This window comes from Stegodyphus dumicola, chromosome X1 (assembly GCF_044657685.1).
Source record: "Stegodyphus dumicola isolate Sdum_Otavi_A_Nest chromosome X1, ASM4465768v1".
NCBI classification, from domain to species: domain Eukaryota; kingdom Metazoa; phylum Arthropoda; class Arachnida; order Araneae; family Eresidae; genus Stegodyphus; species Stegodyphus dumicola.
Window position 1 is genome coordinate 162,743,362 of NC_140780.1, and position 27,987 is coordinate 162,771,348.

The 27,987-nt window shown below is 34.4% G+C and overlaps 1 protein-coding gene across 3 annotated transcripts in view; it reads left to right on the forward strand.

The window, feature by feature from the left end:
* LOC118182558 (carboxylic ester hydrolase-like) overlaps nucleotides 1-27,987 on the forward strand; it is a 94,363-nt gene that overhangs the window by 31,434 nt on the left and 34,942 nt on the right. For all 3 annotated transcript variants that reach the window (XM_085808449.1, XM_085808447.1, XM_085808448.1), the window contains exons 2-6: nucleotides 534-677; nucleotides 1,142-1,295; nucleotides 14,018-14,203; nucleotides 24,889-25,082; nucleotides 27,435-27,579. In XM_085808449.1, coding sequence (XP_085664575.1) covers nucleotides 534-677; nucleotides 1,142-1,295; nucleotides 14,018-14,203; nucleotides 24,889-25,082; nucleotides 27,435-27,579 — 823 coding nt within the window. The remainder of the gene's footprint in view (nucleotides 1-533; nucleotides 678-1,141; nucleotides 1,296-14,017; nucleotides 14,204-24,888; nucleotides 25,083-27,434; nucleotides 27,580-27,987) is intronic.

Here is a 27,987-nt window from a genome sequence, read left to right on the forward strand (position 1 = left end):
TTTCATCTGCACTTCTGCAGCTGAAGAAGTAGGTTCTGCATTTAAACCTTCGAAACTAGTCCTGCAAATTCATGAATATCATGCTGATTCTTGTTGCTTTAGCTTCTATAATAACTAGATATAAATTACAAGATAAAAGCGGATAAAGAATACTAGATGAAAATTGAATAAATTTGTTCATGGAATTATCAAAAAAATAAACATTCCTGAAAATGATTAGATGTTAATATTGAATACCACTGACATTTTTCTTGAAAACAAAAATTATTCAGCGTAAGGAAGTTGATTTGTACAGTACTTCAGCGTAAGGAAGTTGATTTGTACAGTACTTTTAAACAGAATCATTTTTATGCCACTCCTCAGAAACTAATTTTATTGAATTAAAACCAGTATATGCATAACATAGTTGCTTCTTCCAATGGCATAAAATTAATGCTTGGTATCATATTATTTATGTGATTTTCTAACATCTATAATTTATTCAACGATTTTTCATTCGGCATTTGTATTTTATCCATGTTTGTGCTAACTAGCTTCCAAGGGAAGTTGAGCCATGGAGTTCGAAAGATGAATTGAACCAAAGGAAAAAAATCCACTGTCCCCAGTTTTCAAGCGATATTGGAGAAAAAGTACTTGGCCAAGAAAATTGCCTTTTTTTGGATATATACAGTAATAAGGTACCTTTTTCTTCTTTTTAAATCTTTGCTATTTTGTTTTATGGACACCATAAAAAGAGTTATTTTTTTAAAATTTCAAAATCTTCCTATACTTTGTGCCGAAATTGTTTTTTAAAACTCTGTATCTTATTTTGAGAAACTTTGTACTGTAAATCAAACGTATAATGTTTAAGGAAATATAGCCTTTAATAGCTTTTGTCAAACACCCTATGCGTTTTGAGATATTTATTAATAATTATTTTAGTGAATTAATGAATGAAACTGTATTTAATGAATACAGTTATGAAGTCCAATGACTGTTTGATGCTTCTATACAGCTTTATTACAAATTATTCTGATAACAGCTCTTCATAAAAAAAGCTGCTTTTCAAAATTTATCATCATCAGATATTGAATTTTTGTATTTAATATTTAGATAATGTAAAAAAATAACGTTTTTCTAAACTATCGTTTATAATTTACAGGCAGAGAAACTCGAATCCTGTTGCTTTCCAGTTTTGGTGTATTTTCATGGTGGGAAATTTTCTAGAGGCAGTAAAGAAGAATATGGCAGCGATTTTCTCTTGAAATATAATAAATTTATACTTGTGATGCCTAATTACAGGTTGGGAATTTTAGGCAAGTACACTTAAACATATTACGTTTGGAAAATAACTTTTAAGTTAACGCCTCTAACTTCCAAAACAAAAACTAACATCTAAAAATTGGTACTGCAAGTTTTAACTTTAAAAAAAAACTTAACTTTTAACCAACGGCAGTTAAAGATCGTCTGGATAGGTGGAATGAAGTTTGAAAGATGAGAGTAAGTATTTCTGAAATATTGGTTGAAATTCTATACCCACAGTTGTTTAGAATACCTGGATGGGCTATTTATGGGGTTTTCTTGTCTCAAATGAATGGAACTTTGAAACCCCTCAAGTACAGTAACTGAATCGTCCATCGAATACGTGAAAGATAAATGAACAGCCATTGATGACAGAAATTATATTAACCAAATTTGCAAATTAAATAGGTTCGTAATTATATACGAGGATAAAATTAACATTATTAAAAAACGCCTCAGTAGCTGACATTTTCGAAAAAATTTCCCCCAGATACTCTGTGATAATCGTTGCTGACCTGAAGTATCATTGGGCTTGGGATTGGATCCCGGGATGGCTTAGTTGTTTGTAAGTATGGGAGTAGCCAGGATCTGAGACAGCGGGTGGTGTTGAAAGCGTTTTAGAAGAATAAAACTAGAAACTTTTAGAAGAATAAATTAGTTTTGGACACGAATATGCCCCCCTGGCCAATTGAAAAGATAGTTGAGTATTAATAGTCTGCCAAAAATTTCGAATGCTGTGAAACTGGCAGGCTGAAAGTGATTTTTGAGGATTTTTTTTTCTTATGCAACGTAAATACGGGCTAGTTTCCATTAGAAAATCCTTCATGAAGACGTACCTCTGAGCAGGTACCCTTCGCTTGCTTTTCCGCATTCGAATAAATGACTAAATCAATAATAGATTCGAAAACAACAATAAGCAGATTGCTGAAGTTTGGCAGCAAGGAATAACGAGACACCTAATTAAAAAAAAAAAAAAAAAAAAAAAAAATTAGTCTTTAACTTATTTAACAAGCCATCCTGTCTCAGTGTTATTTTGATTATTCTTTCCTCAGTTAGCTTTCTATGCACATTCAACATACATAGTCATTCAAGCCATCCTGTCTCACTGTTGAGCACAACCACATTTTTATTGTACTTAAAGTATTAAATACGTATCCAGTTGTATTCGTAGTAAATGGTTGAGATAAAGAAATTAGATAAGAATGTTTTATTTGCTGGATCAAAGTCATCGCTTCTTTTGTAGAGACATTAGGTAATTTTTTGAAGCAGAAGAGATGAAAAATATGTAACCGCCTTCGCCAGGAATCAAACCACGGACCTCTGGAGTACCGGCCCAGCGTGCTACCGTTACACCACGAAGGCACGCTAGGGAAGTGGGAGAAATACCTTATACTTTTACCAAATTTTCCAAAGTTAACTATGTTGTCGAGTTTTACATTTTTCTCAATAGCTCTTAAAACTGTCCAAAAGTTCTATAGCCCTACCAAAAATTTTCAAACCATATAAATCACAAAAACACTGGAAAATATTGCCCCCCCCAGTGATGATATTAAAGATTCCAGATAAAAAGTCATTAGAGATCTTTGTTATTAAGTTTAGCTATTAGACGTTTTCAAACCAAAATTACTCATGAACCAGTTGCACGTGTTTTGCTAAACTCTTTGTCTGACATCTTTAACATAATGACAGCGAGTAATAACAGTAAAGAAAAATCTGATAAATTGTCGCTGAAAAATGTTTCTCCTATAGACGATAATAAAGACTCCAGATAAGAAGTAATCAGGAATATTTTCTAAAACTCCCCAATTGTAGATGTTGGAAAATTTAGAAGATGTTGAACTCTTACAAACCTCAGTATTTGCAATTCAAAGCAAATGATTTGGGTTATAGTAATGGCGGGCCATAATGCTATGGCTAAACATCTCTTGCTTTACTATGTTACAATGTTATATTACGAGCATTAAAAATATCTTTATGTAATCCTCACATTAGATTATATACAGATTTCTTGATTGCAAATTATTAGCCGCAGGTAATATAAGCTTGATACAGATAATATTTATATAACACTCACGGCTGAAGAATCTGAAGTGCAAAAACCCGAAGATAACGTCTTATCCCTTAAGCCCAGAAATGTACCACATGAGGGAGCTCGAAGGAAGGAGAGACAACGTAAAGAGTGATGTGCATGAAATGCCAATCCCCATATATATATATATATATATATATATATATATGGGGGTGAATTAGTTTATATATATATATAATAGCTGATGGAAAATTATGTAAAAAGGACTTTTAAAACTTAAATTTTTCCGTTATAATTTTAACACCAATTTCAATTAACAATGTCATATTTTAACTTTAGAAGTGAAATTTATGTAAAAAAAATTATTTTTGCCTGTTTAGTTATAATTTTAACTTAACCAATATTTAAATATATATATAGACACATATATATATGTTAACAAAATCTTAAAAATAAAAAATTCAAAAGAAAAAGGATTATACTGTTCTGAAATTTTTTTTATAAATTGAATTTAGAAAGAAAACATAGAAAGCTATTAAATTTTAGAACTGAGTAAGATGCAAATTGAAACGTAAAAATATATTGAAAAATATTTTAGATATATTTAAGTTTGAAAATTATAAAAATACAAATTAACTATTCGTATTTTAATGTTTCAAATAAATTCGTCAAGGGGTAATAATTTGAAACATTAAAATCCAAGCAATTCAGGATTACTGAACTCATGTTTCGTTCCATTTCACCTTCTGGGCACATGTTGATATTCTATTAAAATACATTTGATTTATATGTATCTTGAAAATAATAAAACGTATCGTGATATTTCCAACTGATAGCAGAAACGTTTTGGAAACGATGTAATGAAAATATAAAGAACTGAAACACACTTCTCTATCAGTATCATAAATATATATGTATCAGTATCATAAAAATATATGTGGTTCTGATATTGAAAATTTTTCAGTGGCTACTCAAACTCAAATGAATGGTGATTATCGCAGCGCTGATTAGAAAATTTAATGAACTAGGAAGGAATTTTTCAGTTTTAAGGGAACTTAAATTATTGAAATAGAGAAATGGAAATTTTACAGAACTTTTACATTTAAATTTTTGAAGAAGGAGTTATTTCAACATTTAGTAATCTCATGTAAAGAAAAAACTAACTAACCGAAGTTAGTACTGAAATGATCATGTTATACACCTATTATTATTATTATTCATATATCATTATACTTATATCTGTTTGTTCTCGTATAGTTAGCTGGCTACATAAATGTAAATAAAGCCGGAGTTTGTTCTTGCATAGGTAACTGGATATACAAATGTAAATAAACAGAGGTCTGAGAATCACAGAAAGATACCGATACACTGAAAATAAAAATATAAAACTTACGAAATTTTGATTTTACATGTTATGAGCATCTCATAAAAGCAAAGCCCACTAGGGCTACCTTCTTATGTAAAGTTGTGCCTACGGGGATGCTCTTCTAAAGGAAACACTCGTATTCATGTTAAAAGTGAGAAGAATCAGAAAAGCATCTATACAGACAAACCATCTCCTCGGATTAGAAACCAGGTCCATCCAACTATAGTTTTGTTTTACCCAACTTGGCTACTGTAGGACCTAAGAAAATAAAATACACTCTTGCGCAAAATCAAGAGAATTTGTACGTTATGTCAAATTTCTGAAAAACGGATGGATAGATTTGGTAGAACAATGCAATAGATTTGGTATGAACATATATTTGTAACAAAGAAAGAGATGTACCATTCAAAAGCCATTTTATCTCAAGCCCTTAACCCTACAAAGCATGATTATCAGTATAGCTTATAATGCCATGGGTGTCCAAAATTTAAGTTGTGATATCGAATCGAAAATGAGTTTAATATGAGGTATGATCCCCTCTCACTGCCAGACAGGTTCGTGCAGCGTGACGGCATACTGAACAGAAGGCAGTTGAGGAGTCCCTGTGGCAGTCGATCCCATTTCTGCTGTAAGGTAGTTTGCAACTCCGGGATGGTTCTCAGAACGGGATGACGAGATGAAATTGCCGTCCTAATAGCGTCCCAGTCCCAGTCATGCTCTATAGAGTTAAGGGCGTGAGATTCGGCATACTAATCTGTATCTTTCCAGGTAATTGTCAACCAGCTGAGTTCTATGTAGACGACCGTTGTCGTCCATTAACATGAACCCAGTACCAACTGCACCCCTAGAAAAGCGAACATAGGACTCTAAGATCTCCTTTCTGTTCCTCATAGCAGACAGGGAGGCCTTCGTTAAACATATGCAGGGGTGTGTGGCTGTATAACATAAAACCTTTACACCTGTACCGCAATAATCCTTTTACCTTACGAGGGAGGAGTTTTATCGTGTTCCAGGCTCTCTCCAGATACAGGTAGGCAGAGAATCAATGTCCAGGCTAATATGTGATATCTCGACTCATCTATAAAAAGCACTGTGTTCCACTGAAATCTAGTCCAAAGGGCATGTTGTCTGCACCATGTTAAACGCGCTTTCTTTTGCTTTTTTTTTTTTTTTTTTTTTTTTTTTTTTTTTGCTGCAGTGAGCGGGACGCAAACAGTGGGCCTTCTGGCATGCCGTGCTATCTCAGGAAGCCTTCGTGAAACTGTAGACCATGAAACTCGGGTTCCAGTGGCAGCATGCTGCTTTCGTGAGAGCTATAACAGTCCTGTGTCACCGTGCTGAAAGCGCCATATAACGATTCTTATTCGTCGTTGGGGTTATCGGTCGACCGTGTCCAGGTCTTCCCGATATGGATCCAGCGTCCTGAAACTGTGAAGGATACTGGGCGTTACATTGAGCCCTGGAACCACCTGCGCTTGTGATTGCCCTGATCCCAGTCTACCGACAATTATCCATCGCATTTAGTCATCCATACTTTCACGTGCTGCTCATTTGACCTGATACCTTATAAAATTGACCCAACTCTTGCGAGAATCACGGCGAATCGCCGAAAACCCCTCGTGAGCTTGCCTCCCTTCCACAGTCACAGCTCCGCAGACATACACGTGCACGCTTACGTACTCGTTTCTGAATATTTGCATAATTCTTCAGTCCTTCGGTTCAATATTTTTCGCAAAAATAGACATAATTTGCAAATTCTGTTAATTTTGTGCACGAGTTAGTTTAAGGATCGAGTTCCAGATACGAAAAATTCCGTATAAATAGTTTAAAAAAATCACATCAGAATTTTAAACTTCATTTTATAAATTTTTGTATGTATGTGTATGTAATCTGTGTATATGTAAGATGGGACAAATATAGAACTCAAAATTATTCATTTCAGTTTGGTTACCTTCCCTTCCTGTAATCTAAACTACGTCACTTAAAAAAAAAAAAACTAATCGCATTAATGTCATCTGCATTGCCACTTGCACTGAGTAGAGCTCTTGGCCAGTCATCGTTCAAAACTTAAAGGATTCTGATCTTATGTATAGGCTCTACTGAAGTGCGCATTCACATTTTCCACTCTTTCTAGCATGGCTAGCGCGTAATTAATCGCTTCGCTATAGCATCTGTTGTCTTGCAACATGAATTGTGTATAAAACTGCGGGGTGCTTTAGTTATGTGGTGAAAATCAAGCTTATTGTCGTTTACCAAATTCTCTTCACTTATTGTGTATTATATTTGTGTGCAGGTTTAGAAATATCTCGGCCGTGACTAAGAATTAATTGGTATATTAATCTACGAAATTATTACACAAACACATATATATATTAGTCTTCTTTGGTGATATAAACTATACTATAACTCTAAAAGATGTAAGTGTCTTTTCATTGTATTTTGTAAGTACCACAGAGACAGGGAAAGGGTATAAAGGACCCTTTTATTTAAACCAAATAAAAGTTTAACTGACGGCATGAACTCGTGCTTACTAAAAACAACCATTCTGGCTTAAATCAAAGATAATGGATTAACTAAAACTAAGAAAGTGATTTAGCGTAACGGCTGCACAACTGGAATAACGCACAAGTTGACTGTGACCTGAGGTCGGCGTAAGAATATCGCAGAATAAATACTATTCGCAACAGAAATCAAATTTAGCAACCATCGAATCTGACCTTTACCAGCAGAACATGCTCTCATTCTACCATCTAAAACCTTCTTTTAAACAGTTTCCTTTTTCTACCTCGTTTGAATATCGTGCGAGCTAGAAATTTACATTCTGGCAGAAAAATGGAAATGAGGGTGATAGGAAAGTAAATTAACATAAAATAAGTGGTTCGAAACTTAAATGTGAACTCTACATAGCATTGAAATTTTTTCACATACTCTTGTCTAATGGTCAAAGTAATTAGCGCAGAATTTCGATTTTTACATCATTAGATAGAGCGGAAAATAATATTCCAAATGAACATTTTTTGGAACTTTTATGTTATTTATCAAATTTTGGATGTTTTACAAAAATCTTTTTTTTTTCTTTTTCTTCAGCAGGGAGGGGATTATTGCATAGCTGTGAATAGTAATGACTTTTTGAATCAGTAGTCATGAATAATGGTAACAGGAATGAATTTTTAATCCTTCACTGTTAGTAGCCCCATGGAGGTAGGAAAGGAAGGAGGAGCCAACCCTCGCTAGAAGTGAAGCATTGCTTTGAAGCTTGGGTCACCAGATGGGGTGTTCTTTGTTTACATTCAGAAGCTCGCTTGACAGGGTTCTGATAGTATTTCGACACAGGCAGTTCCATACAAATCGAAAAAGGGACACTTTCGCATGAAAGAAACATTCATAGTGTGATGGATAATAGCAATTTGTATAGTTTAGTGACATTTACGCAAAAATCACATCTTGGTTATTTTTCGATAACTAATAACGATTTTGATTATGAATTTGTTTTATAAAATTATAAGCTGTTGCACTACAAAAATATAGATTTTAAGAAAAATGTTATGCTTAAAGAATGAAAAATACCTTACGGTACATTTAAAGTTGTATACGTCTTTCGATACCCTTGATAGAGTATTCTCTACTTTTATTTTATTTTCCAAACGCCAAAATGTTTTAAATAAAACAAATTTTTTTTCACATCCATATATTATTGTAACATGTACCCTTTAAAATTTTTTAGAGGAGAGGCTTTACTGCTGCTCATTTTAAACTCATCGTTTTAATTTTATATATCTGAAAAATAATCACTTTGGGCTTACACGTTTTACATATTTGGGTTAATTAAAAATAAAATTACCATCAAATGCTGCAATACTCGCCAAAATTAATAAATATACACACAGATATGCCAATAAGTTAGCTTTCCCTTGATTTGGAACCACACATTTGTGTAAAATTATGTACGGTTTTACACAAATGTGTGGAACAGAAGAGGGATACATTTGCGAATTTGGCGGAAGTACCATGTGCGTCAAGATGATGTGACCATGTGAACGTGCTACATCATCAAGACAGCTTATTAAGAATTTGAAAATAGGGTAATCGACGGAGGTGAAAACATTTGTATATCCTGCCAAAGGAGGTCCCATCATGAATGGTCCTCTTATTGATTCCAGATTGTTAAATGTTTCCCATGCAAGTATTTTTTTCTCGGAAATTCGAGTTTTATGCTGGCTTCTTAACGTACGCAGGTCATTAAATTATTTATAAATGTATTTGAAATGAAGAATTTATTCACTTATAAACAACTGTGAAAGTACTGTGAAGAAATCTAATTATTAAATGTATCTAATTTATAATGATTATAAATGTTATCTAAATATATAATAACCTTAATATTGAATTGTAAACATAAATTGAAATCCTCTTGACAAATACGTAATAAAACTATTTAAGCAAGAATTGTTCGTATTGGAAAGCAATCTGTTAAAAGGTATTGTAAAGCAAATGCTATGAGATGCGCACTTAAAGAACGTAATAAAGAGTTTTGGAATATGTATTGTTGAAATGAAGGGTTAAAAAAATCTGATAAGTATAATTAAAAGAATTATTCCCCTTACATTTTATAATAACTCAGTTACAAGTTTTAAATAATACTTAAAAAAAAAAAAAAAAAAAAAACTTATTTTATTCCCTTTCAGAAATGTTCAGAGAAAGTCAAGTACTATTTAAAGTATTTCGCTAATTCCTAATAATTCTCGAATTTAAAATGAACCGAATAGAGCATTAATTATAAATTGACTTACATTTTTCGATTTAAAAGATGCCTCAGAAGCCAAAAAATCATGTCACATTTAAGAAAGTATTTTAAGAAGAAGCTCTATAAATAGAAAAGAAATAATGCAGAATTTTAATATTATAATACAATAAACTTTGATCTTAATTTTTGTACCTTAACCGAATAAAATCGAATTACCTTCATTTTTTTTAATGTAATTAACGAAAACTTGTGAAAATATTTCATTCAAATTAAACTATTCTGAGAAAACTGTCCTGTGAAAAGTATAGCATTTAATTCCGTTCAGAATGAAATGTTGTTTAAAAATATGTTGTTTTCATATACTTAGGACTCTGAAGTGTTGCAGAAAAAGAAAATATATACATTTATATGTATATTTACGACGTAATTACAAAATATTTACATCCGAACGCGTCAAATCCCATAGAACTCAATGGTAAATGACCCAATGTTTTGGTCACCACGTAGGGATCGCCGGTGCTTCAGAGCAGGGTACGGGAGAAACTTGTTTAGGGCGACTCTATGTTACTTCCTATCTCCATGAGTAGCCCCATAGTTTTACGTTCTGGAATCAAAATCACAAAAGAATTTGAATTTTACTAAGCATTTAATTTGTTATTAAATACTTTAGCCTATATGAGAATGGAATATTTTCCGCGTCTTGAAATATTAGCAAATTTTTTTTTTTTTTTCATATATTTACCATGAGTAAAGGCCAGTGGGTTAGAGAAAGGTATGTTGTAGATGAAAAGTTTTCAATAAATATGCGTTTTCCCGAAGAGACCGTAAATTTAATTAAAACTGAAAAAAAATTAATTTCAGCATTAAAATTTTGCTGAAATGAAATAACGCTTAATACATGATAAAGTTTATGCAACTTGAAAAGGAAGATGTTCCAAACTAAAATTAATAGAAATGAAGGGTCTTAAATGAAGGGGTTAAAATTAGATATTTATCTTTAACCAAGGCCCGGATTTTGCCGCCCGGTGAAATCTTTTCTTGTCTTAAATTCTGCGGCCTAGTGCATCTCATAAATTCTAAAGCTTTTCAGCTAGCCTTCTGCTTCAACTTTTTTTTTTTTTTTTTTTTTTGACATTTTATATGCTCCATTCATATTTTCTGTATCAGTTAAGGTGCATGTAGGACCTTAAACTGATATTCAATTGGCCATCAAAGAACTATTTAATCTGCATCTAAATTTTCTTTGGGAGAAACAGGGAAGAAAAAGGTTATCAAATTCCATTAATCTGTTGTAGCTGATGAGGATGATAATAGTAATAATAATAATAATGTACATTAAAAAATAATACGGATACTGTAATACACAGGGAAAAAAACTAATTCCTCGTTACATTGAGGTTTAAAACTTACTATTAACTTTAAGAAACGGTATAAGCTTGGATTAAATTCATTAGACACCTTTGCACTCTATTATTTTTTGTCGTGTATATTAATCTAGCTAGCATGATTTTGACTACATGATTCATGTAAATGTATATCAAAATTACCAAGATTTGCATCTATTCTTTTACTCAAGCTCAGTTTTAATTTGATATAAATCACGTTGGCCAAAGAAGTATGCGTGTGTTCTTAGACAGTTTAGTAGCAAATCAAGCAACATGACCTAATTACAGCCTTAGTCCAAAAGACCCAAGCCTAGCGCCTCATATCTTAGTGGATTCCAAATTCTTCATTGTTGTAATTTCTCTTAGACAAAAACAAAGAGCATTTGGTGTTTCTGAAAGAATGCTGTTGCTAGAGCGTCAGACTGTCTTGTCGAGCCTAGTCGAACAGTAATTAACACTTGCTTTACTCTAGGCAACGCCTAAGCTATCTTATGTTTTACGCGGCTCTTGTTGAAAATAGCAGATTGCAAGTGTGTCCGGCTCTTTGGTTAAAAAAAAAAAAAAAAAAAGTTACAGGTAGTAATAACATAAAAACATAACTCCAAAAAGTTTGCTTATGTTCATCCTATCATTTACAATGCTAAAATGAATAACTGCACTAAATTGTGAATCCCTTTCTAAAATTGGTTTTAGATTGACGGCCTGAAAACTGAAAAATAAACAAACAGCGCTAAATTTTATGCAAGCATCCAATAGTAATATAAAAGCTAATCGAATAAATGCCAGAGTTTTCTTCCTCTTTCCCACTAACCCAAGAAACAGACTGAGACTTTCAAATAGCATCGTAACTAGTTTTCACAAAGAAGCCCAAGGGCAGTTGATTCCTAAAGGCACTCAGGAAATGATACACATGTGTGAAGTGACAGGGCAGAGACAAGATTACTTATAGGAAACTTTTAAAATTACATTCAGTTACCCGCTACTGATTTGTATCCTTTACGATTAGCGTAGGCAAAAGGTAAAAAGGTGATCCTGGCTGTTAGTTATTTGCATGATAAGCTGTAAGGTTTGGAAAAGATTAAAATTGTCGGTCCCAGAAGTTTTTGAGTTTCTACATAAAAAAAGAGCTTAAGCAAAATGATAAGAAAAACAGCAAACTTTAGTCCGTTTTTTTGTGGGGGGAGGGGTGAAAGAAAATGGCACTTTTACGGGGGAGCAAGTGCATCTTCTTGCATCTCGTTGGCTATGTCCATATTTGTAAGTGTATAGTATCTTTGCGGCATGAAGGCATTCAAAATACACGGCGAGCCGAAAGTCCTCTCGGGTGGTTTGCTGGTAAGGTAAGACGGGTGGAAGACCCTCAGATCTGTCCTCGGTGTCAAAAAATGGTGTAAAACCATTTCTCACTAGAGCGGATCAGCACAGTTAGGGAAGTGAGCCTATACCCGTACTTCAGATGATGAAATTTTGCTATCCCGTACACTTCTACCTATACTTATTATCTTCTGATTCCAAATGTCCCAAATTTAAATCTTTAATTAGATATTTTGTGCAATTCTTTCGCAAATATTGATAATTATTAGAACTTACTAGTTTTCGAAGTTCATATCGTTCGAAGTTTGAGGTTTATATCATTTCAAAAAATACACATATCTCTTTTGTCATTCCGACCCACAGTGGAACGATTATTCTTTCTGTTTCTAAGGATCTAAGGAGGATCTAAGGAGAGGAATCGCTTTGCTTTAACGAAACACAGCTTTCGTTATTTTGGTCGTCTAGCTGTTGTACTGTCTCGCATTTGTTGAAACATCTTAACATCTTAAAAAAATAACATCAACATGCAAAGGTCTTGAGCTGTTTAAATGAAGTTATCTTCTATTGGAATTGGAATGATTAAAATTAGATCATACAGCGATATTCATCAATGTAATTTTTATGCATTTCTGTATGCATAATCAAATTATAATAATTTAGGAAGTAGGTATGAAAATATGCAGTATATTAAACAGATTTCATTTTAATTACTTGAGACGTATTGACATAGTTCATTGCGTGAATATATATACTCGTATATATAAATTGTTACTTAGTGTTTGGAAGGATCACAGGCCAGTCTTATTCAATTAGCTTTTCTCTGAAAATTCGGCAAGGTATTTCATCGAGCTCAGAGGATAATATTCTAGTTTTTGTGTTCATGTGACTAGATCCTCAAAGGCAAAGTAAAAAGAAACATCCGCTAAAGAGCTTCCAGCTTTCGTCTGTTGGAAAATTCAAATGCGAAAGATACTGTGATCCTTTGACGTCTGTTGTCTAATTCTCGCCACTAGATGGCGGGCATTCTTCCCCTCTTTTTGCCCTAATTGAGATCAGAGAGAGACTATAGAGAGAGAACGGAATGGAAGCAAAATATGAACGCTGCTTAGCGTATTTGTAATTAAGCTTCTAACAATCAAATTCTTCGTAAATATTTGTAAATACTAATAATATGTGTTGTGCCTGTTTAAAGGAAGAATTCCTATTTTTAGTCTTATGAGTTCACATAAGAAAATCCTCTCAGCCGTCCACCAAGAAGAAGAAAAAAAGTTAAGTTTACCTTTTGATATATCTTTATCGATCTTCCAAAATAACATCTGCAGTCAACTTAAGTAAGCCGTCGAGTTTTGACAAAGCAAGTGAGTTTCTTCTGTTTTACATACCAAGATAGGTTAACAACTGCGAGGATGAAATGGTTTTAGCTTTTGAAAGAGAAACTCTTTAAAAATCCTTTTTGATGTTTACGTTCGAAGCTTTCGATGGTATTTTTACGAATATAAGACATTCCACATAAAAAGCATACAGTAACATATAAAAGAATAGAATATTTGTTTTTCATGTAACATGCTCTCACGCTTTCCTATATACGAATTGCCCTGATTTCTTCCGCTATTTTATTATAATCATTAAAAAAAATTTATTTGCAGAAAATGCCTGAATGAATCAAATCGCTGTGGTTGCCTAAACAAATCCCAGAGATACCTTGGAGTATTTGATGATTTCTTTTGCGATGAGATATTGAAAAATACACTTAGAAAGCTCGTTGTTGCAAGTGCTATTTTCCATAACAAACTAATGAATATATATGCATTAAATATTTATACATTTTCGAAGTTATTGTCCTTGCTTTGTCAAAATCATAAAAAAAATGAAAATTTTGATTTCCTTTCTTTTTACAGGTTTCTTGAGCACTCAAGATTCTATTCTTCCTGGAAATTTAGGACTGTGGGACCAAAGAATGGCTTTAAAGTGGGTTGCAGAAACTATTCAAGCTTTCGGAGGAGATCCACATCAGATTACTATTGCAGGACATGGTGCAGGTGGAGCGTCTGTTGGATTTCACATCTTGTCACCACTTTCTCACAGTACATAAAAATTATCTTTAGCTTATATTATTTCTTTCCTGCATAAGGCTATATCTGGTTATTTTTCTAACTATTTTAATCTTCTATTGCATTTCTAGTTTCCTCTTGAACTGCCGAAAATAATGTGTATACCAGTACATTTTCGCAAAACAATTCTAATTCTCCCAGCTAAATTTCTCTCCAAATAGTCTCCCGATTTCCTGGATTACAAGTAAAAGCGGTTTTAATCTTTTAAAAGTATCTGGTTATGAAATACGTAATTCCTTTGTTAATAGTAAAACGAGTCTTTAAATAGAAGTATAATTAGCAACCATAAAAATTAAACACCAGTGTAAAATGAATGGTATAGTACTATACACTGGTGTGCAAAAATTAAGGACGAGACGGTTTTTTCAACATAACTTTGTACAAAAACTTTCCAAATCAACACATTTAATACCGTAAGATCCCCAATACGTAAGGACATGAGTAATGTAAGCAACACTTACTAAAAGAGAAATCAGAGGGATAAAAAGAAGCTTAATTGAAAAAGTAGCATGGAGCGCAATGCGACTGAAGGCCAAAACATCCCTGTGATGGGTGTCCAGCAAGAAACATCGGGTCTTTAATAGGGGATATGCTCTCCCCTGACTGCTAGGCAGGTTTCACAGCGTCTGCCCATGCTGAGTATGAAGGTATGAATGAGTTGTTGAGGCATTGCTGCCCATTCGTCTTGCAGCGCCAATCGAAGCTCCGGAATCGTTACTGGTGGTAAGGTACGAGCTGCCAAGCGTCTGCCTAGAAAATCCCATACATTGTCGATGGGATTGAGATCCGGAGATCGTGCCGGCCAATCCATACGTTCAATATCCTCACTCTCTAAGAGCTGCTCGGCAGCTACTGTGCGATGACATGGTGCATTGTCGTCCATGAAAAGGAACTGCGGACCCATAGCGCCTCTAAAAAGACGCACATATGGAAGAAGAATCTCGTTACAATAACGGGTCCCGTTGACTGAACCTGCGTCGAAGATGTGAAGGTCTGTACGACTACCAAGCATGATGCCTCCCCAAACGAGAACACCGCCACCTCCATACCTGTCCCTTTCAATGATGTTCGAGGGATGATTGCGGCTTTCCCGTTCTCTCCAGATGAGTATGCGATGAGAATCGCTACTCAGACTGACTCTGCTCTCATCTGTAAAGAGTACTCGTCCCCATTCATTGTCTCTCCAATTCCGGTGTTCCCGACACCACAGAGAACGCCTTCTCCGATGGGCAGGCGTTAGAGGTACACGCCGTACAGGGCGTCGTGCAAACAGACCACAACCGTGCAGTCTTCTGGCCACGGTAAAACGGGATATCGGTCGTCCAGTCGCCTGTGTCGTGTGTCTAGCGATTTCTCCAGCTGTCTGCCGCCTGTTTCTTCTGGCCTGTAAGGCAATATACCGGTCATCTGCGGGTGTGGTTCCTCGTGGGCGACCACTACTAAACCCCCGGATAGCTGTTCGTGTAGTTTGAAATTGTCTCCAAAGTCGTGAAACGATGCGGTGAGCAATTCCGAACTCTGCAGCCACACTTGTCACACTGCGGCCTTCCTCCAACTTCCCAATGATTCGACCTCGGGTAAAAGCATTCACATGTCGTCCAACAGATTGATTATTCGCCATTTCTCGCTGAGGCAGCAACTCGGTGTGATTTTAACTGTTATACGGCGTGCAATCTGTTTGCCAGAAATACTGATCTTACACCGACAACATGCTTTATACTACTCAGACACTCCCCCATTACGTCTACCTGCACATCTGCGCATGTGCTACCGTACATCACCTTACTTAATCTCCTGATTGGTCTTTCTGTCCGCTCTGCCTCTTCGTTCAGCTGATATGTTAATTTTTCGACTTCGTCCTTAATTTTTGCACACCAGTGTATTATAGTCATATGCATTATCAAAGATTATATAAGAATTACTGAACTTAAACTACAACCATTGGAAAATGTACTGGGTGTGTAGAAACTATAAGGATTTATTTAGTTTTGTTAACCAGTTATTTTATGTTAATTAACTTTATTGTGTTTCTCACTGCCCGTTTTCCTGCAGAATGCTTATTTCTAGTTCACACGTGTTCAAATGAGGTATAAAGAGATAGTATTTAAAGGGAGGTTTTAAATTATAGAATCAGAGAGTGTTGCGCCTGCTGAAGGCCGCGTTACTAGTTGAACTCCTTGATAGCAGTTTACCTGCAGCATTGCGTTATTCTCACCATTAGACTTGTCACGTCGGTATTAGGTTTGACCCCACTTGCGCGCATTCTGTGTAGCCTTTGGGCTAACTTACGACTTACTTAGTTAAATTCTTTTGAGTTCCCCCATAAATGCTGGCTATTTCTGTAAGCAGGAGCAGTGCCTTTTATTAATTTACTGATTTTAATAAAACATTTTATACGCTTTCCAAATCTAGGTTGTAATTAATTTTATCTGTTGTAAAATTCTTGTTGTAATTGCAACAGCGAGAAAAACTAATGGCCAGCCTATGCTGCAAAGCGTTCTCTCAAAATTCAGGATTCGGAGCTTATTTATACGTTAACTACATAATTTGCATTCTAGTAGATGTTGTCGAAAGAAAAAGTTAAGGTAGAGCCGAAATGATAAGATAACTGAGTACATTAACATAAAACTTTACAGAATGTACAATAAAAAAGAACTTATTTATGTGAATTGATCTAGGCCTTTCCACCCAGGTGCGAGCAGTACCGTCTTTACAGCAATATGGGCCCCGGGCAAACCAGTGTGCTGGTGCCCCTACGACAGCCATTCACATAAATAAAATGTAAATGAAATAGAAACGGATTAGTATGGGAGTCACAATGCTCTGGGAAAGTGCCTAGTGCGCCCATGTGTTAAGACTGCTCTGGGTACAACAACAGAGGCTGCCTTTGGTTCCTTGTTCATATTTCAGGAATTTAACCCCCCCCCTTCCCGATCGTTACGGCTTTTCAGAAAACGGCATGAAAAATAATCGGCTGTACTCATTTGGTCTGTTGCAAAAACGGCAAGTATTTTGAGTCAAACTACTTCAAAAGCGGGCCCCCTCTTACCATGTGGATATAATTAAGCTAATTCTCTCCTCCGTTGAATTTAGCGAGTGAAATTAGTTTTTCTCCCTATGGTATCTTCGTCGCAGGATTGGTTGCTAAAATTTTATTTTATCTCCTAATTTGGCTACATTATAGTTTGCATACTAACACATATGCTGTATATTGCTCGTACCTTAATCAAGATATGTGCCGAATAAAAAAGTTAGTAAATATGCATCAGTAATAGAAACTACGTAAAATGCTTTAAATTTCCAATTTCTTTAAGGAATTGCTTCGATGATGGTGAAAAATTTATCTTGCATTCTTTACAGTTATTTTCTTAGAAAATACTTTTTAATATAGAAAGGGAATTTGTGAGAATTTTTGCCCTCATGTTCTAATTTTTCGAATACAAATTATTCGCAACTTACTTTAATATTATGTTTATATTTAATTTTCAAATATTTTAAGTTTATTCCAGATTAAAGTATTAGATTTAAATAATTTTTTAGATCGCATCATAAATTTATTAGTAGTTAGTTATTTATGACATCGTTTTGACTTGTGAGAAATAAGTAAAGTATTGTAATCGCGAAAAATTTCGATTTTCATATTTCAAAGAAAAATTCCATTTTGATTAGTTCCATCATGAAGCTTACATGTACGTATGTCGCATAACTTCACCAAAAAATGCTGAAATTTTATATTTGGAACTTATGACTAGTTTTAGCGCGATGTCTGTCCGTACGTACTTATTCATGTATATCGCATAACTCAAAAACAGTAAACCGCAAAATGTTGAAAGTTTTTGTATGCAATTGCTATAACATCTAGTTGTGCACCTCCCTTTTTATTGCAATCGGCAGTTTCAAATGGGCATTTTGAAATGGAAGAGCCTATTTCATTTTCAAACGAAATAGGTTTAAATGAAGTTTAGCAAAAAAATGTGTTTGATTTATTTGGTGTACAAGGAAGTCATGTGATGTCCGCATCAGGTTTTTTAAGATGTTTCAAAATAAATAAATATATGGTTTGAATATCAAACGATCTCAAATATATGAGCTTTATTTGTTTGTAAATATTTTACAGGAAAGATAAGAAGTAATCTAAATAGCATATCTTGAAGAGAAACACATTAAATACACTTTTTTTAAAGCAAAATTTAAAGAATAAGTGATTAAATTTTCTTTAAATACCTTTTGTAAAATATTATATATGAAACGAGATATTGTTTTCAGAAAGACAATTTGTAGAATGATTAGGTTTTTTTTTATGCTAATTACGTGAAAAATGAGCAATGCCCTCGCCGGGATTCGAACCTGGACCTCTCGAATACGCGCTGAGAGTGCTACCATTACACCATGAAGGATGCAGTGAGAAGTTAAAATACCTTATATACTCCGCCTTTTAAAAGCCGACTGGAGATTAGGAGACCCAACTGCCAAATCCTGGTAGTGAAGAATCATCATCCATCCCCCTTATTTTTTAGTTCGAACGCCACTGTAAAACATTAGGTTGTTTGTGGAGGATACACATAAAAAATGAGCAAAGCCCTAGCCGGTGGTGTGGTGTGTGGTGTATTTAATTATGGCAAAGCACACGAGGGCCTAAAGGGAGGGATGCCTTTCGTGGAGGACTTTCTAAGGGAAACTGGCTCGTATACACGTTACACATAAGCCCTAGCCGGGACTCGAACCTTGGACCTCTCGAATATACGCCGAATACACTACATTACACCACGAAGGCATGTAGAAAGGAGGGAGAAAATACCTTATAACTTTAAGGAGGAAAGTGTTGTTTTAAAATGAATATCGCACAATAATTTCCGTCTTAAATTGTCTTTCTGTAAAATACTTTTTGTAATATTCATTCTAGAGTTCATCTAAAGCAATATTTCTATACATAAATTTGATATTCTTAAAGTTATGTTATCTAAATGTATTTATAAGCAGTCAGTTAAAACACAATATAACAATTGCACAAGATCTAAGTAAAGATCCAGTCTATTCTATGATCAGCCAAAATAGAGTTATAATTATCCTCTTGAATATTTGAACGGGTAAAATATGTCAATATGGTATATGCGAACAAGTAAAATTATCTCATTACTGTAAGCGATGTTGAATGGGAAACTTCTTTTAAAAAGACGGCAAAACATATGACAGTTTTAGGTTTAGTTTAGTTTATTTGATTACGGCAAAGTAAGAAAGTGTTATCTTACTAATGAAAGTATGTCTTCGTGGAGAACTTCCCAAGGGAAATTGGCTGGTATTGAACCACATAAGGAAAATCATCGAAGCGTCCATGCAGTCAACCTGTTTGCCAGAACTTGAGTCCGGTTCGAACCACCAGTGTTCAACGATATTACCGCTCGACCATTGACTAGCCCATATCTATTTAGGAAAATGTGACTTTGCGTGCTATGTTAAATTTTTAAATCTATGTGACATGCAAATTATTTAGCCGATGCAATGTAATAGCAAATTCTTTAATGACTCGATTCTTGTAGTTTTCTACGAAACTGGGTTTTCTGATGGCCGACTGGATAAGACCACAAAATCTGGTCCTTCGATACGGATTCGAATCATGGCGTACAGCCTGGCTACATAGGAACTTTTTAGGATTTCTCTGTGTGAAATACAAGTATGAGCCAAGTTTCCTTTCAGAATCTTCCACGAAAGCATTCCACTTCTTAGTCAGATGATTCAAGAATGTTTCATAGTTTTCAATTAAAACAAATAAGCTTTTTAGGAAGTACGACGTAAAGTATACATTAATCATTTATTTTTTCCAAAATATTCTTATTAAAAATCTATTTAACAATGATTATATTGTTTATATATCCTAGTCAATTATGAATATCTTTTTAGTTTTTTGTTATTTCTGTTTCTGTGTATTATAAAAATTCAAGCATTCAGAATTTAACACAAAAATAAAATTTTTCCGTAGTAACAAATGTAACGTTTGCAGTCGAAATTATGTAAGAAAAATACAATATTTTGCTTTGGCTTATTTGACTAATGTAAAGCATTCTAGGGCTATCTGTCTAAAAGTAGAGATACCTTCGTTGGAAGACTTTTTAAGAATTCAGGATTAGTATTCCATTATTTTAACGCCAAGACGCTTCCTGAAATCTTTGTCATAAATATTAAAATTTTAAAGCCCTAAATCATAGTAAATACAGTTTCTGAAACTTATTATATTCATACTGTTTTGCAGTCGAAGAACACTTTCTATTTTGAAATTTCTTGCTGTAGGACTAATGTTAATTTCGTAAATTAGTGTATGTAGATAAAATGATTTATATAGCATCTAGATATAAAACGAAACTTTTTTGGATTGAAAAGGTGACGATCGGTTTAGAATCAACAAGTTAAAAAATAATCGAACATAATATCCATTTGGAAATACATTCCATATAATTTTCGAAGTTAAGATGTCCAACAAATCATATAATGCTGTCGTGCTGATACATTTATAAAGACTTACCCGTTTTTGCCTTAAGTCCTCTGGTGGTGCAAGTAGTAGCAGGTCCAATTAGTAAACTGAAAGATCTATGATTCGAATTTCAGTCTTTAAAAGAGGAGAATATATGGAATTAACAACACGTCCAGCTGAATAAGTTTAAAGATTCATGATTGTGTTCAAGGCCTCATCAATATGCCGAACAGTTAAGACCTCTGAATCTGAATACTGGCAGTTCGACCTGGTTTGAGTTCGATCTCAGGCGAACGGGCTGACTGCATGGTTGGTTTTCGTGGTTTTTCTCATGTGTAATACGCTAGCTTTCTTCAGAATATCCTCCACGAAGGCATCCCTGCTCTTAGGTAGATAGTCTTCATAGCTTTCCTGTATTTAAAATACCGAACCGGCCATGACTGTGAGCCTGCCGAGTGCGTAGTTAAGTTTACCTGTTTCATGGCTGTAGTTAAGTTTACCTGTTTCATGGCTTTAAGCACCTAATGGATTCTATATATTATTATTATCAATGAATTCCTCTCAAGAAGTTATCCAAAAATGTATTAACAGCATAGATTTTTTGAAGATATTTTTCTTTCTGAGAAAAGTACTCAGTAAAAAGACGGATTTCGAATTTGAAATTTTTATCACATTCGGTTAGTAAATTAATTGATGTAATATTATTAATGTTACTACTTAGTTAGCTATGCTTTCATTGGAAACCCTTTAAGGACATATTATAAAGGAAAAATTATTTTTGTTCTTTTTTTAAGTTCCTCTATGCATTATAATATTAACAAATAAAGCAATATTTGCGTTATTGCTGCCTTACACGTACTTATACAATAAAATAAGCACTATAACACCGCAACAACGATTAAATGCCTTCTTACATAACAACCCCAATTAAAACTACTAACTAAAAACAGCAAATGAATTTCCCAAAATGTAGACTTTTCTAGTATGTTGTAAAGTAAGCTTTAAAATATTTTGGAAGAGCTAGTCAGAAATTATGTGAAAGGAAGTGACTCAAGTTTTCATTTTTACAAACTTTCGTATAATGTATCAATTTATTTTAAGCCATTTTAACCAGTAATTACAACTTAATATTGTTTCAAATTAAAAATAATGAATGGAAGCATTCACAATGCTCGAGCACACCATATTTAAAACAGTACAAGACTTTGCTAGGAACTTTTGTTAGGAGGAAGCAACTGATTGAAAGCATGTGTTCAAATTATCACATCTGCCATTTATGTTGTGAGAAAAGGCACGTCTTTCGTATACGTATGTTTAAAAACTTGTTTTTCCGTTCCGTAAGTAAAGCAGTCCCTCAGGGGTGTAATTACTCTTAGGCGACAAATCTGAACTACTGCAGTTCTTCAAAATAGCGAACTGAATGTACCTACGATGACTTTACTGAATGATCAAAGTATCTGTTATTATGAACCATTTTAAGCTTTCCTTTAGAAATACAGAAGGTTACATGTACAGGTTTTTTACACATCTACGGCTAATCTTTTTTAATCACTGTCTTTTAACATAAATGTAAAATCAATCAATATTTAGTCATTCCTTCGCGTAGCATGTCAAAAAAAAAAAAAAAAAAAATAAGATTCTCTTAAGTCAAATGTTCATGGTTGAAGTTGCTATGTGTATTTCTTTAATTTAAGCTATGGAAGTTAAAAACACGGCGATCATCTCCGTATGTGAAAACAAAGTTATGGTAAAATACTTGATCTCTAATACAAGAGATTAAATTTAAAATGTCGTGTTTTGTATAAAATAGTGATGTCTTGCAAAATCTTTTCCATAATATGTGACGATTTTCTCTAGAAGGACAAGCTTTTCTTACTGCTTAGACCTATGAATATTGGGCATAAGGCTCAGATTTTATGATCAGTTCTTGCTGACTGAAGAATGTAGAACTTTGATAAAGAAATTAAAATAAGGTTAGCTTTTATTATTTCGGTAATTCTAAATATTTTTTAAATTGGACTAATCCAAGTTTTTTTCAAAATCATCTAATGAGTCGTAAAGGTTCTTCAGATTGCTGACGAAGTTATCGAAAAGGAAACTGTATTTAATATGTTAATCAAGTTAAAATATCATTGCAACTATCTAGAAAACATTCAATCTAAGACTGATACTATTTTAGAGGAAATATATATGCATTTTAAATAATAAATAATACAGATCATTCTTCTTTATTATCTTTATTATGTGTCATTTGATAACGACAACTTCACCATTCGCCAACAATATATATCCAAAAACAATAAAATAAACTAAACAAGCATAAAAAAACTTTCATGCTTTTTTATTATTAGTATTTCGTTTTTATTATTTAATTACTGCTATTTTTTTAATTCAGATTTGTAACTCCTAGAAAAGTTGCGGGTTACATTTCGGAAACTCAGATGTTACGTTGTACAGTATTTTAATAATTTATGTAACAAAATATGGAAATTTTAACTCAGCTCTTCGTTGCTGCTTGTAGTTTCATTGCGTTGAGCAAAGTAATATATATTATGTAAAGCATGAGCTCACAAAAAATCAAACTTATTAAAATTTTTTCTAATAAAAATCACATTCATATCAATGTACATTAAAAGCATTGGATGATTTAAAATGCATTAGAACAAAACTTCAGCAAACCAGTATAAGCGACGAGTATTGTTCCAAAAAGAATAATTAATTCACTATTATTATATTTACTATTAAATTAGTTTGTGTTTTATAAACCCCTATCAAGAATACGCTTATTACAACTTATTAAAATAGACTATTGATTTTCTAATTTTTATCTGACTTATTGCTTGAGTAATGTTATTGTTTATATGCAATTGTATGTAATTCAGGTTAACTGAATGCAGTGCTATTCAGTTCGCGCGAATTAATTGAAAGTTTTTAACTTGCCGGTTTTATGCATCTACATAATCATAAGTAAATTTATTTAAATAATGAAAATATTTTGAAATGATATTTTTTAATTGAATTCACAAGCATTTTGCATATTTCTGAGCATTTAGTTTGAAATCTAAAGGATATTTTATGAAAATGTTATCTGTTTAAAGATAGTATTGGAAAATTTTTACATGCTGCTGATTTATTTAGTGAAGAATGTTCGCGTCAGTTTGTCGTATGTCTAAACACTTTCTTGGCGATAAAACGTAGAGGTCTAAAACGAAGAAGAGCAACCCTCTTAAACGCCTACTGAGAATTGTCATTTAGAGATCTCCAGGTTTCCAGAAATAAGGGAGGCGCTGAGACATCTGCACGGCCGCTTTAAGGCGGTCTTAACGCTTTCGAGGTCTTCACCACTGACCGCCTAGAACCATCAGTAACGCTTTCGAACACTTTTCCAGTGACCGCCTAGCAGCGTCGGTAACGCTTTCGAGGTAGTCCGTCTTGACCGCCTAAACCCGGTCATAACGCTCAGAGGGTTAAAAGTTTTTCTTTAGGCCTAGAGTTTCATATGCAACAGTCTTCGTTTCCTTAAAATCTTTTCATATTGACATAGTTCCACAGATCTCCAAGTTTTACTTCATTGTATTCGAAGCTTTTACGTTCAGCTTTTCATCTAAACTCGGTATCTGTTTATATATTCTTCCTTTAGATAGTTCGTTAAAATTGAAATGAAATAAGCGAGTGTTTAAATTTGTAACATGTGTGTTTCATTAAAATAGTGATGATAACATAATTCGTTGTGGGCCATGCAATCTTTTAATTATAACTTAAGCAAGAAAGAAGAAGGCGAGTGACTAATATTAATTTAAAGAAAACAGTTATAGTACAATGTGCGCATAGAGTTTTAAATTGATTTTTAGCTGATATTTTCAAAAAGGGCCAAAGTTATTGTTTGAAAAGCAAATACGGGTATAATTCTTGCATGAAATATATAAAAGGTCTAAACTTAAATTCTAATTTTGTTATCTTGATGCAGGTAACCATGTTACTTTTTCGTCTTCTAACAGCTTTTATTCATTAGATATACCATTTTTTTGGTATATCTAATGAATAAAAGGTTTTTGGTATATCTAATGAAAAAACTGATATTAAGTTGCATTAAATATCAGTTTGCTGAGTTTAAAACATGCCATTGCGAGCACTGTGTTGGTAATATACTTGATTAAAGACGTTACAAATGATTGCTTTCATACTTTCTCAGATTACTTCTCTGCCGCAATATCAAGCAGCGGGACAGCTTTAGATCCATGGGTCATGACTAATGAGCCTTCTCCATCTGCAATAGAAGTAGCCAAAGGTTTAAAGTGTCTGTCTAATTCCAGTAATGATCTAGTAACCTGTTTGAAACATCATCATCTGGAAGATATATTGCAGGTTCAAGAAAAGTTAAAACATGTAACTAAAATACTTTATTTCCCCTAAATCTAATTTTTATATTTTTATATAACTTTTATACTTTTATAATATTTCATTTTCGAGTTTAAGAGAGAATGATACTTAAATGGAAGTATTCAGATTCAGAAAATAAATACCTGAAACCAATAGTTCCTAAACTTTTTTTAAGCTCCATACCCTTCAGAAATGTTTGAACAGTTGTTTGCAGCCAGTACAAGTGTGCGTGTCCCACATACATATCTGTATTTCATTCCAGGATATACACTGGTGTGCAAAAATTAAGGACGAAGTCGAAAAATTAGCATATCAGCTGAACGAAGAGGCAGAGCGGACAGAAAGACCAATCAGGAGATTAAGTAAGGTGATGTACGGTAGCACATGCCCAGATATGCAGCTAGACGTAATGGGGGAGTGTCCGAGTAGTATAAAGCATGTTGTCGGTGTAAGATCAGTATTTCTGGCAAAGAGATTGCACGCCGTATAGCAGTTAAAATCACACCGAGTTGCTGCCTCAGCAAGAAATGGCGAATAATCAATCTGTTAGACGACATCTGGATGCTTTTACCCGAGGTCGAATCATTGGGAAGTTGGAGGAAGGCCGCAGTGTGACAAGTGTGGCTGCAGAGTTCGGAATTGCTCACAGCATCGTTTCACGACTTTGGAGACAATTTCAAACTACACGAACAGCTATCCGGGGGTTTAGTAGTGGTCGTCCACGAGGAACCACACCCGCAGATGACCGGTATATTGGCTTACAGGCCAGAAGAAACAGGCGGCAGACAGCGGGAGAAATCGCTAGACACACGACACAGGCGACTGGACGACCGATATCGCGTTTTACCGTGGCCAGAAGACTGCACGGTGGTGGTCTGTTTGCACGACGCCCTGTACGGTGTGTACCTCTAACGCCTGCCCATCGGAGAAGGCGTTCTCTGTGGTGCCGGGAACACCGGAATTGGAGAGACAATGGATGGGGACGAGTACTCTTTACAGATGAGAGCAGATTCAGTCTGAGTAGCGATTCTCATCGCATACTTATCTGGAGAGAGCGGGGAAGCCGCAATCATCCCTCTAACATCATTGAAAGGGACAGATATGGAGGTGGCGGTGTTCTCGTTTGGGAAGGCATCATGCTTGGTAGTCGTACAGACCTTCACATCTTCGACGCAGGTTCAGTCAACGGGACCCGTTATTGTAACGAGATTCTTCTTCCATATGTGCGTCTTTTTAGAGGCGCTATGGGTCCGCAGTTCCTTTTCATGGACGACAATGCACCATGTCATCGCACAGTAGCTGCCGAGCAGCTCTTAGAGAGTGAGGATATTGAACGTATGGATTGGCCGGCACGATCTCCGGATCTCAATCCCATCGACAATGTATGGGATTTTCTAGGCAGACGCTTGGCAGCTCGTACCTTACCACCAGTAACGATTCCGGAGCTTCGATTGGCGCTGCAAGACGAATGGGCAGCAATGCCTCAACAACTCATTGACACCTTCATTCTCAGTATGGGCAGACGCTGTGAAACCTGCCTAGCAGTCAGGGGAGATCATATCCCCTATTAAAGACCGGATGTTTCTTGCTGGACACCCATCACAGGGATGTTTTGGCCTTCAGTCGCATTGCGCTCCATGCTACTTTTTCAATAAAGCTTCTTTTTATCCCTCTGATTTCTCTTTTAGTAAGTGTTGCTTACATTACTCATGTCCTTACGTATTAGGGATCTTATGGTATTAAATGTGTTGATTTGGGAAGCTTTTGTACAAAGTTATATTGAAAAAACCGTCTCGTCCTTAATGTTTGAACACCAGTGTAGATCATTCTCTATAGCCCTCTGAAATGGGAATCTCTACCTTAAATTATCACAATAATTCATAGCCTTCTTTGGTGTAGGTATATTTGTAAGCAATATTTAATTGTATTCAACTTTATATTCAGGTTTTAATATTATCGGGAGATGAAAGACAACATACCTATAAATATGAGAAGTTAAATAATTATTAGGATCAGCTTCGAAAATTTCTGCATATCTGTAACGCATTCAGCTTTTCTTCTAGAAGTTTTGCGTAATCTTTCGATTTAGATAATGACAGAAAAATCGTTAACTGTTTTTCGTTTTGATAATTTCATATTATGAAGATATTTTCATTTTTATCATTCTGATTTATAATTTTGAGAAACGCTTCTTTGATATTTGTTTTTGTACATTTTATTTTATAAAGTATTTAGGAATTATTTTCTGTACATGGAGAACATTTTATATCTTTTTCCAAATACTGAATTTATTTAATTGAAGTAGTAAAATTTAATATTTTCGTGAAATCTTTGTTACTTTCTTTCTTCCTTTTTAAGGTAACATTTTTGCCTGTTAAAGATGAGACAGCTGAAGTTCCGTTCATTCCCGCTGATCCTCGTATACTGTATGAGAAAGGGTACCAGAAGAATGTTAGCTATCTGGCTGGTGTGACGGAAAACAGAGCAGCTCTTCAAGTTTCTCGTAAGTAGTGTTGAAATTTGGTATCTTTTTGATTTTTGCCTCCTAAAAATGATATATTACTAAAATTTCATTCATTCCTACTGATCTTTGAATATTCTATGAGAAAGAATATAAAAAAATATCAGCTATCTGGCTGGCATGAAAGGGTGAAAAAAGCAGTTGTTGAGGTTTTTTGTAAGTAATGTTAAGACACACAAGCTAGTGAACAACTTAAATCAATTCGAGAATTCTTGCATATAAATTAAACAGCGTATTCTACATAATTCCCCAATCATGACGCGTTCATAACAGGCAGTAAAAAGTAACATCCAAAAACGATTTTTGCTGCACTATTTACTGATGGGTCGTAAATACATGAACAAGTATGATGCGTCTGTATCATCTATGATGCCATCAAAATTATAAACA